This window comes from Rhipicephalus microplus, chromosome 2 (assembly GCF_043290135.1).
Source record: "Rhipicephalus microplus isolate Deutch F79 chromosome 2, USDA_Rmic, whole genome shotgun sequence".
Lineage (NCBI taxonomy): Eukaryota > Metazoa > Arthropoda > Arachnida > Ixodida > Ixodidae > Rhipicephalus > Rhipicephalus microplus.
This window is the reverse complement of record NC_134701.1, coordinates 259,156,649-259,168,670: the sequence shown is the minus strand read 5'-3', so window position 1 is coordinate 259,168,670 and position 12,022 is coordinate 259,156,649. Positions and strand designations below refer to the sequence as shown.

The window sequence follows — 12,022 nt, the reverse complement described above, 5'->3', positions numbered from 1 at the left end:
CGCTGGCGACGCTAGAGTGGCAGCTTGTAACAGGTTTAGATACCCACAAAGAAGCAAAGTGTGCCAAAAAGATGAGAACGTGACGTGAAAGGGGCCCAATTACGATATCACATGCCGCTCTTGAAAGCGAAGCTTAAGTTTCTCTCTAGATTTTTTTTTTTTACATCGACATAGTATTTGCACATAGCTTTATAAGTAATCGAATAATGTATGTTAAGAAGTGCATTGATATTTTTTTTTCAATTACATGTTTGATTTTCAACCATGTATTCTGTCTTTATGAATTAATTGCACACATTCCACAGTACGCAAGGTTGTTCTTTATCGCAGTAAGTCACATTTAACTTGCATTGTCAAACAGAAAAAGAATTTTGTATTGAAATAAAACACAAAGTTTCATTTGTCATTGACAGCAAGACATCCCATAATGGCAACATATAAGAAATATGGAACAAAGGACTACTCACTCCTTCATGATGGGTGACCTTGAAAACTTTGCCTTTCAAAGCGAGCTCTGGCCTAAAGGTCGTGCAAATAAACTGGCTTTCGGAGCTCAGCTCCTCTAGGATATCTGCGCAGTGAGAGAGAGAGAGAAAGAAAAAAATGCACATGTAAAATTATCATCAACCTGACCATGCCCACTACAGGGTAAAGAACTTTCCATGATCTGCCAATCAACCAAGTCTCATGCTTTCTGCTGCCACGCTATACTTGCAAACTTTTTAATCTCATCAGGCCACCTAAGTTTCTGTCTCCCCTTCGTGCTGTTTGCCTTACCTGAGAATCCAGTAAGTTAACCTTTAATGACCAGCTGTTATCCTGCCTACGTGCTACGTGTGCGGCCCATGTCCATTTCTTCATGATTTCAACTATGATATGCTTAACCCCGGTTTGTTCCCTGACCCACTCTGCTCTCTTCTTGTCTCTTAAGGTTGCGCCTATGATTTTCATTTTCATCGCTCGCTGCGTCCTCAATTTAAGCTGAACCCTTTTTGTAAGCCTACAGGTTTCTGCTCCGTAGGTAAGTATCGGCAAGATGCAGCTGTTATATGTGGGTCATTTCACACCAACTGTCCCAACCGGGGCACTCGCCATAAATAAATTTCCATCAATGGTCAGAGAAAATTACACATTAATGGTGTTTCGTTAAGTATTTTTCTAAGATATATCGAGCAGCAAAATATATTTGTGCCTGCGACCACCATTTAAAATTCACGAAATGGTGAAAAACTAGGTGCGAAAAAAAATTCCCTATATATGAACCGTTTCGTGCATTCTTTCAATATTTGCTTGTTTGTCATTTTTAGAGCAACGTGCTCTTATTATGTTGCAGTTCCTCATGATAACTTCAAAACTTTCACTCTTTAGAGAATACACAAACTGAGCAAACTGTAGTGTTTTCGAAAAATTTTCTATAAAACACGACCATCTATAGAATGCACAAATTACTTCTATCAAACTCTCCATTAAACGTACTATTGACAAATATTTTTGTTTTGCCGGTGTGTGGCACATAGACTCTAAAATAAAATCCTGAACTTGGCAGAAATGCCACTTTGGTCTACGTTGAAAAGTCTGCAGTACCTACGGTGGTCCAAGAAAAATATCAGGAGAAAAGCGCATACGATTGACAATCATATCGACTTTGTTCACAGAAAGTTTAATTGAAGTCACTTTTGTTTTAAAGGAGAAAAACATTTTTGAAGGAGAAATATGCGAAATACAACCAACCCTTATGCATAACTTTCATAGATTATGAAAAGGCATAACAGGATTAAATAAGCACAGCAGATCAAATAAAGTCCTCAGAGAAACGGAATTGAAAAATGGAGAAATTGAAGCTTCTTCGAGGAATTGATGATCCCGGAAACACTTTTATGACAGCCATGTTTTGAACATTGTGTATTGTAGTACCTTGTCTATATGTCGAAGGTGCTATTTGCTGTATCACGGCCAGATGCACTAGACGACTCAGCGATTATAGTAACATGGATTTATGACATAAAATGCCCAACATCACACCATTAAAATTCTTTACTGTGTTCTTTACTGTGTAATTCTTTATTGCGTAACTTCTTGACTGTGTGTTCGATACAACCCGTTCACCAGAGCTGTTGTGCAGGATTTAGGCACGTCATGACAGGAGTAACATTTCTTGCTTTACTGCGTAAAGAATAGATTTCTGTTCAGACTGTGGCAGATATTAAATGTGCATTGCAACACTTTCCCAAGACACCATCGAGTGGTTTCATGAGAGGGACACTAAAGTAAAACAATTACTTGGTTTAGATTAATAAACTGCACTCTGAGAACTCTAATGTTGTAAGCTTTACCATTATAAGTTCATTATTAGAGAAGAAAATTTACCTTAAAAGTTTTATTTTTATTTGGTGCTGACATTTCCGCACGCATGTCACTGATTTCAAAATTTATTTGTTGTATTTTTACGACATTGGCTCGATGAAATTTTGTGAAATACATATGTTAGGTCTATGGCCCCCACAAATAACAATGTACTTCATTCTTACCAATAAGGAACTATGTAGGACCTAGTAGACACTGCCGAAATCCATGACGCCACAGTGTTTGGTACGAGAATCTCAAAGTGGCCTAACCTCCTGCATTTTTTTTTTCGCGTGTTTGCTCGCTTACCAGGCATTGTCTCGTGGTAAGAGTGGCATTTTGGGGATTGTGGAATCGTACTATACTCATATGCAAAAAAATATTTTTTCTCTCTAGCGTCCCTCTAAAGAAGTTTGTGGCCTCACGAATCCAATGCCGCAGAAAATCTTCAGCATCCGTCAGGTACGAGAGGAGTTACAGGGATTTGTCGCCTGCTTTAAGAGCTTTCTCTCTCCTTTCGTATAAGTTAGCGTGCTGAAGGATATGCAGGGGGGAATGGACAAGGGGCAAGAAGCTATGCCCGTTCGTCAGCACGTGTTGACCTTGAGAACTGTTTTTTTTTAACATGCAGCTTACTCTTTCAGTGTGATAACTAGTGCAAGCGCAGGCACGTTGTCACATCCTGTGGCAGCTGCGAGAACTACGCAGCACACGATGCTAAAATCAGCCAATTACTGTGAACTTTGGAGTATATGCCGTCGTCGTTCGGGTGTGCAGCATCATTTGTCAAGATAAGAGCGTGCGATTTCTGGCTGGCTTTGAGAATTAATTGTTAATTCCAGGCGACATGTCGTGCTACGATGTTTGGCTCGCACGTTTTCAGTAGCATTGAATATCGATCCGCAGCTTTTTCTGACTTCCCTGAAAAAAAGTTGCGGGGCTAACAAAATGTACTAGTGCTCAATTTGCGAAAGTAGCACTGTGACTATGAAAAATGCCATGAAGAAGAGAGCTCCGAGTTTTATTTATAGATATCTTAGAATTTTTTCCCACCTAATTCTATAAGAGTACGCGGTCAGTTTTTGCAGTTTTCCCCCATTGCAATGGCATCACTGTAGCCAGGTCAAAAATTGTAGCCGCATGTTAAAGAGAAAAATGTTGTACCCACTGAACCACTGTAGCTGTTCTCAACAAAATTCTACAGCCAAGTGTGGCATAACCCACCTTCGAAATTGTGATGTCTCAGAGCAGCCAGCTTCAACCTGATTTATGAATGAGGCTTGATGAAAACAACAATACCATGACAATACTCAGGGAGAACATTTCTTGGCAGTACTGTAAAAGCAACAGAACTGAAACGCATGCCTGCTACTAAGTTTTTTGATAATTTTCCCATTCGCTTTGCTGAAATGAATACTGCTTTAGTTGTGAGACTCAAACATTAGCTAGAAGTTATTAGTAAATAAATTTAGTGCTCACTTTACAAGAAAGCTTTCTATAATTTTCATTTTTTACACAGCATTTTTCATTTTTTAGACAGCATGCTCGTTACCCAAAGTAAGCTTAGCTTCTGATGTGTGTGGGTGAGCGTACGGTTGTGAAAATGGTGTCTAGCTCTCCAAAAAATATACACTCGCAATGCGACACTGAGCCTCTGCCTGCCATCAATATTTTCTCATATAATATTTCTTTCTAAATGCCTTAACGATTCAAGCAAACAAACAAGACCAAAATCAGCTGCATGTTGCTGTACTGCGAAGTAGCTCGAATGTGCAGAATCCCTGATCCTGTAGCCTGTCCACTGCCCGAGATGTGCTGTCCCCGTCTATGGTGTTACGTTGCAAAAAACTGGGATGGATGCACTCACCAGCGAGGCACTGCCGATGCTCTGTATCCAAGTAGGCGTCCACTTCGTCGAAAAGGTAGAAAGGTGCGGGATCGCACTTCTGGAGGGCCAGGATGAAACACAGGGCGACCACGGTCTGCTGGCCCCCAGAGAAGCACTCCACAGACTGGAGAATGCTGCGCGAGCTGAAAGATGCCTGTTGCAAAAATGAATAGGGACCGTCGAGATTAAGGATAAAAATTATGTCGAGTAGGCATGTGGGAATATTGAAGCACTTTAAATTTAAAGATTTGAATTTGCCCGTACATGAACTTAAATTATGTAAAATATCGAGGTATTTAAAATAAATAAATATACTACATGTAAATTTCTTGTAAAGATGCTTTCACTGCAGTCTAAAAATGCTATGCCATGAAAACACCTCCCAAGAAAAATTTGCACTGTCGCAAAGTTTCACATCTATGTTAACGGAATGTTTTACTTACATGGATTACCGTAATGAATTTTTGAGTTTAAAAGCCTGTTGTATAAGCTTATATGAATTACAACATAAGATACAGCTCTAAGACTTGTTACCAGTTATCACTTGTACCCTACTGAAATTACTCAAACTTGCTTCTACTTCACTTCGAAGTAAAAAGATGTTCGCGTGTGCCTTGCTGTAATTTTAAAAAATATTGTGTGGGTTAGTTTGATCATAAAAAATGTGCTTGTTAATTTTTACAATATGTAATATATACTATTCAAGCCATTCGTTTTTATTTGACCAAATTTAACATTGTCATTCTGTGATGCCTGTGCCAACAACCAGTATGTCTGCAATGTCACATTTTCTACGACGGCTTTAAACACCTGGCATTTTAAATGTTGTTCTTTTACATGCCACAAAGTCAAAGTGCCACACAACACGGAGGCAAATGAAAACACAATTGTGGCACATTATATTTGTACCTTTCTTCACATCTACCATGACATATATCCTTTGAACTATCACTCGTCTAACAACAACAACAACAAAAAAAAAAAAAACAAGCACAATGCATGCTCGTAACACGTTACCAGAAACTCGATGCCTTTGCATCTCTGTTGCCTTGCGGGTTCCTCTTCCCCCTGCGAGAGACGTCATGCATGCTGCTCAACCTGAATTTCAAGATAAAAGGTTTAAATAAGTGGCACACATTATTTTTGTTATTTTTACCATGATGCACCTGCCTACATTATTTACATATGGCTTTGCATCTGCCTGTGTGTTCATGTTTGTAGAAAAATAATAATTGAATAATGAAACAAGAATAGGGTTAAATGTACAGTGAAACCCTGTTATTACGTACCTGTCAGGAGCACTCCATAACTCCAACCTAAGCAGTAATACGCATTAACCACGAAGTAAATATTTGCTTCTCCTAATGTGTGCCATTGCCACCAACATAGAAATAGACACAATGCCCGAGCAATACAGCACACTCCTATTAAATGAAACTCTCTTAAATGAAATTGCTGCTTAAATGGAACAACTGCAACTAATATGCTTGGTTTTGTGCTTTAATGTTGTACCCCTGTCTATCTGTCAGTAAATGAAACATCTCTTAAAGGAAACACATTTTCGTGGTTCCTTCAGGTTTTGTTTAAAAAGAGTCTACTGTATTGCCTAAAGTAACTACCACAAACCTTTTCATTTTATTTTGCTGATGTGCAAAACAAGATTCTAGCACTCACTTGACTGTGCTATAGAGCGTAGTGGTTGAAGCTATGGAGTATTTAAAACTATTACTGTTGAACCATTTTATAAGAGAGACTGATATAAGAAACAAATGGGTACAGAGGCATCAGTGTGCATACATTGAAATAGAGGTTGATAAGAAAATACATATGTGGTAGTCTGCTTATGAGAGACACCTCATGTAATAGACAAGAACTGCTACCTGGTACATGTCTGTTATACAGGGGTTTAACTGTTTGGGGTTCGGGATACGCAGTGATTGATGTACTGACAGAATGGAGAGCAACGGATTACCCAACATATGTGTTTTTGCATAGCAATCTGCTACTAAGCAAAAACACGCGGTACAGCAGTGTTCTCTGGTACGGCCATGTGGAGCTGATCATCTTCCGACTAGATGTGTGCAGCGCATCGCCTACTCAGCTCACGCCATCCCTGCAGGCCTGTTTGCTACACCATACGTACACATTTCTTATGGTTAGTATTTTTCTAACCCAGTCCACTTTACAGACCACGTACAGATGCGGGAGATGCAGCGTTGAATTAAAGGGGCCTTGAAACACCTTTTTTAAGTAACCATGCATTGGATCCACTAAAATTGGTTATGGCCTCACGAATTCAACGAGCTGAGCTGCAAAGATTTGTCGCACGCTGCAATCGCATTCTTTCTTCTCTCGTCCCAACGAAATCACTAGAAGCTAAAGAGGGAGGGATGGCATAGACAATGAAAATACGTCACGTGCACCTCGTCACCATGAGCATTTTTTCTTTTTGTCTGCTGCTTTTTCAGTGTGATTGCACGCGCACGCATGGACAAGTGGCAGCCTCTCACGACGATCTCTGTAACGACCTAGCGCGCCATGTTCAAATCAACCAATGGCTGATAGAAGGCCTTCTACGAGTGATTTTTGAGCTTCCCCCATCATTTGTCGAGAGAAGAGAAATCAATTTCTCGGTAGTAGATAAGTAGTAGAGGCTCTCGACAACACGCGAGAGCTAAATAATATAGCACAGCACGCAACCTGGCATTCACAATAGTTGATCAAAGTCAGCTAAAAATTGCTTTCTCTTCTCTCAACAAATCACGTTATATGCCCAAAAATCACACGTCAACGGCCCATCCATCAGCCATTGGCTGATTTGAACATGGCGCGCTCACTCATAACAGAGATCGCCGCAAGAGGCCGCTACTTGTCCACGCGTGCGCATGCGATCACACTAAAAAAGCCGCACATTCGCAGAAAAAAAAAAAGTGCTCAAGGTCGCGAATCGTACATGACGTTTTTCTGTGGCCCTGCCATCCTTCCCTGCTTAGCTTCCAGCGCTTTCATCGGGAAGAGAGAAGAGAGAATGCAATTGCAGCCATGCCACAAACCTTTGTAACTCTACTCGCACTGGACGGATTCTCAAAAATTTTTGCTGCGTTGAATCCGTGAGGCTATAAGCTCTTACAGTGAATTCATGCCATAGTTACTTTTTCAAGTTTTTCAAGCCCATTTAATGAATCCCTCCAATAATTACTAGGAAGAGTGTAGCAGGGCCCCTTAACCCTTTTATTTGCGAGTGTCGTGAATTTGCAACATACCAAAAAACTTCAAGCAAGCAAGCAACTGCCCTTAATGCCAGCTGCCAAGTACTTATGGGGAATGTAGCCCTCAGCGTGAAAGATCTAGCGCTGCCTCGTCTAAGGTATTTTATGCGAGAACCAATAGACCTCTCCCTGTTTGTAAACGGTGTGACGTCACTGCGGGCACTCCGCCCACCATACTCTCTCTCTCGTAGCAGGTGCTGGTTGGCAAGAAAGTTCCGCCGGCGGCATCTTTCTGCATAGCAGAGCTGCATGTCTGCATTTTTTCGACAGAAATTTCTACATTGCTACATTCTAAAGTCACAGCTTTTGAAAGAGGGGGGTTTAAACAAGGTACAGCATTGGCGGCAGCATGGTTTTGAGCTGCTGTGGGCGACGTCACGGATAAGATTCTCACTCATTGAACAAAAGTCTGATCGGAGATGAATGAAAGAAAAAAAAAACTTCTCGTCGTGCGATAGGCTGAGGTTAACATATCCTCGTGAAAATTAAAGTGAAATTCTGCCTCTGCGTTTCTCAATAACCCAGTGAAAATTCATATGATGTAAAACCCAACATTTTTATTATATATAATATTATTTTACTGCATTTGACACTTATAACGTGTTTTCGTACCTATATTGCTTCTTTAGGTTTGATACACAAACTTCTGATGCGCATTGTCACTTCATAAGAACCGAGCCGTAAAAGTAGAAAGTGGATAAGAAACAAAAATCTGTGCTGTTTCGATTAACACGTATCAGGTATTCGATAATATGAGTTATAGCCGTGGTGAAGCGTATATGCAGATTCTGCAATGCTACAACATGCTTATAGCTCATGCGTAGTTGTATATATCACCCGGAGATCACATACTTTTAGTTTTCTGCACGCCGTGCATACGCTGAGATGTACCCACTGGCAGATGATCGCGCCAAATGCATTTTTACCTTCACTAAAATGTCAGATCGTGAATTTCCATCGACAACCGGTTACTGCAACCCGCCCACTACGAATACCAGTGTCTTAGCAAACAGGAATGGAATGGAATGAAAAAACTTTATTTTCTTAGCAAACAGGACGCATCGCGTTATTCACACTGCACACACCAAGCACAATATTTCCAGTTTAACCGTCCGTAAAAGTGAACCAATATTGTCGATGTCTGTCAACGCACACTATTTTCGATGACGATGCCGCTGTTCCTCGCACAGGCCCCCATGTGCGTTCATTTCTCCAAGATAAACAGTCAGCCAGCGTGACAAATATTTCATCACGAACTTTACCACATGCCTAAATGTTCTCTGACATATACCACAGCTAATGTTGCTATTGTGAGATGAAGATTAAGCTTTCAAAATGAAACAAAAACATGCCCCAAGCACCGAGCGACTGTGCCCCACACGCCACCGGTGGGAGTGTTTTGCCAATCACCGCCTTGCATGTGCAACGGTGACGTCACGTGGTGACGTATCGCGGTAGAGGTCTATTGTTTTGTAGACAGTGGTGGACAGCGCGAAACGCATGCAACAGCTCCAGCTTCTCTGTTCTTTTTTGCTTGGGTTCTATATTTAATAATTTTGTTTATTTGGTGTCCACGCATCCAAGAGGTGGCACAGAACATGTTACACAGTTATGAAGTATGTTTTTTCTTGCAAGGTCTTCGCTTCTGTGGCATACGGAGAAGTTGCGACATACATAAAGGTATGCATATAAGTTACATTTAGATAATTTAACTGCAGAATCATTCATAGGTTACCACTTAAAGCTGACAAATGAAAATAATTTTTATTTTGTTCAGCAGTTTCACAATTCAGCATTAAAGGGTTAAGACGGTGTCAGCTCCAGCAAGCACTGCCAATAATGACATTGTGAGTCAGCAATTCTTTTTTTTATGCCACGGTAAGCACAATTTGGCTGCCACGACAGGTGCTTGCAGAGAATCCATGATGAGATCTCACTTGCGAGCTGCATTCACAAAACAATAATGAGTCATTTCAAGATACTCACCTGTTTATTTGTCTTCTCGATGTTGACCACCATCATGGCCTGGCCTTTAGGCACAAACCTCTTGAAAAAATCCATGAAATGTTTGCATACTTGCTTCAGAGTAAACTCAATGTTCCAGAACTGTTGATCCTTTTGGCTGCCTGTCAGTTCCTCAGCTGTCTGCATTAAGGACAATACAATGTGGATGTCCTAACAATGAAGCACTAATTGGGTTTTAATAAATTCTTCGTTACTTAAGTTTTTAAAAGCATTTAGTAAAAAAAACAAAATGTTATAATTCTATACAACTTGAAGAGGCACATTCAAACTCAGACATAACGAGCCATTGTTCGCAACAGTATTGCGGTTCACTTTGAATTTTCTTGCCTTAGGTACCTATTGAACCTGCATCCAGATAACGAACCTTTTTTGAAGCACTGTACTGTTAATACTGCAGTGCAGAAGATGCAATGTGCACTTGATGCTAATCACTGAGTGGCTTCTACGGTCACGGTTGCTGCAGCGGGTCGGGCACATCTTTGGAGTTCCAGCTTTCACAGTTACCCAGGGCCACCGCCAAGTAAAACGGGGAATTCAATAATTGAGGCTCTAATATTGGTGTCTACAGACAGTCTCAAGCAGCCATCTTAGCTCCCAGCATTGACCACACTATGTCGAGCCTCACACCGGAGCAACGGCACTGATTGCAGAACTCTGTGCATCTTCTTTACTATTCAACGAGCATCTCAAGAGTGGTGGAGGTAAAAAAAATAGAAAGCGTGTGAGGGGGGGGGGGGCAAAAAATAAATAAATAAAGGAGAACCAAGTAGGTCCTTTGAAGGAAAAGATAGACACACCACAATTTAGTTTAACTCCAATGAAGATACACTGCTTTAGTGAGCAAGTATTATGCACAGATATTAGATCTAAGATCTTAACTTACAACTCCACAGTGTGACTGAATTCACTTAGCAAGAGCAGTAAGGTCTTTGCCTTTAAAGATAGATAAAATGTGCAAACACAGATGGCAAAAAGGATGCAAAATGCAGCCGTGAGTCCTTTTTCCTTTAACTATTCCTGCTTTTGTCTGCTTCACCTACCTTTGTAATAGTATGTGTGGTTTAAGGTCCCAAAAACACCGTATGATTATGAGAGACGCCACAGTGGAGGGCTCCGAAAATTTCGACCACCTGGGGTTCTTAAGGTGCACCCAAATTTGAGCACACAGGCCTCAAGCATTTTTGCTTTCATTGAAAATGCAGCCGCCGCAGCTGGGATTCGATCCCACGACCTCTGAGTCAGCAGCTGAGCGCCGTAACCACCATACAACCGCAGTGAGGCAACTTCCAAAAAGCAAGCATTTGTTCACTCACAGCCGCAATATTTTTTCCACAAGCAAAAATGCACACATTAAGCAGCATATTCTAGGCATGCAAACATAAACACGTGGCTCGGCCAGTCGCTTAGCTTCGCTGGCCCATAGCCAGCAAGCCAACGTGCCGATTCTGTGTGATTAGACAGACACAGAGACCGCACAGTTGCATGTGAACAATGCCGTGAAACTCTTTCTTTATTTTACTAACACTAGCTTGAATTGAAAGCCTTGTTAAGGGCTTTCCAAACAGTGAAGCTACTGAGTATTCTCAAAGCTGCCTGACTGTGTGAATGATGGTTGGTCAACACTCAGAAGCATGTGTTATTTTGCATACATGGACAAAAAAGGCTGTGGACATGCATTCACCTCTACACAGACACACATGAATGCACACAATAAGAAGAAAAGGCTCTGAATTTCAACTGGAGCCTGTGTCCAACATCTTTTTATGTTGGCACAATGCATTTGATGCAGGGACAATTGCTTCGTTCTTTGGCAACTAACAAATATCAGTACAAACAATTAAAAAAGGGGGAAGGTGGGGGGGGGGGGGGGGAGAGAGGACATAAGGACAGTTCACACAGTTCTCATCGTCAATGTTTAATGCGCCACTGTAGAGTCAGGCCAACGACAAACGAATGCATATGGCTGGAGTTGTATAGCGAACAAGCTTCGACACAATGTGACTGTACGTACATTACGGGTTGCGTCCACATCCTCCAGACCCTTTTGCACCTCATTCAGCATCTTGGAGGCTTGGTCATGAAGTCTGCCAGCCAGGAGGTCAGGTGGGTTCATCCTGTCAATCCTCCTCTGCAGACGCTGCCGTTCGTGATCGAGCTGCGGAGTGGCCGCAGGAATTCGGACCGGTGCCATTTCACGCGAAATCGCTACACTGGCCAAGCTACTCAATGAAACAAGTGCAAGTGTCGAAATTGCATTGCTTAAGGTTTCCCGCGACGAGTAATTAAACAATTTTCAGCAGCAATAAATACTTTGAGCCATCGGTAAACAAACATTTGGCACCTTGAATAAAAATTTAATATGCAGTTAGGCTCCTCTAAAGAGAGACCGAAACAAGCTAAATGTTCTGAAGAATACATCTGAAACGTGTCTAAATGCATGCATTAACTATCCTGTCATTCCTTTCCACTTTATTTATGCCACTATAAGCAGGATATG

At 41.2% G+C, this 12,022-nt stretch overlaps 1 protein-coding gene across 4 annotated transcripts in view; it reads right to left on the bottom strand.

Annotated features, from left to right (window-relative positions):
* The window catches only part of LOC119169252 (structural maintenance of chromosomes protein 3), a 44,447-nt gene that overhangs the window by 4,263 nt on the left and 28,162 nt on the right, over positions 1 to 12,022 (bottom strand). For 3 of the 4 annotated variants that reach the window (XM_037420366.2, XM_075880283.1, XM_075880289.1), the window contains exons 14-18: positions 11,537 to 11,680; positions 9,487 to 9,645; positions 5,249 to 5,299; positions 4,211 to 4,385; positions 468 to 571 (exon numbers count right to left, since the gene is read on the bottom strand). In XM_037420366.2, the coding sequence (XP_037276263.2) occupies positions 468 to 571; positions 4,211 to 4,385; positions 5,249 to 5,299; positions 9,487 to 9,645; positions 11,537 to 11,680 (633 nt within the window). Of the gene's footprint in view, positions 1 to 467; positions 572 to 4,210; positions 4,386 to 5,248; positions 5,330 to 9,486; positions 9,646 to 11,536; positions 11,681 to 12,022 lie in introns of those variants that run through there. The other variant, XR_012887582.1, reaches the window with a different exon arrangement.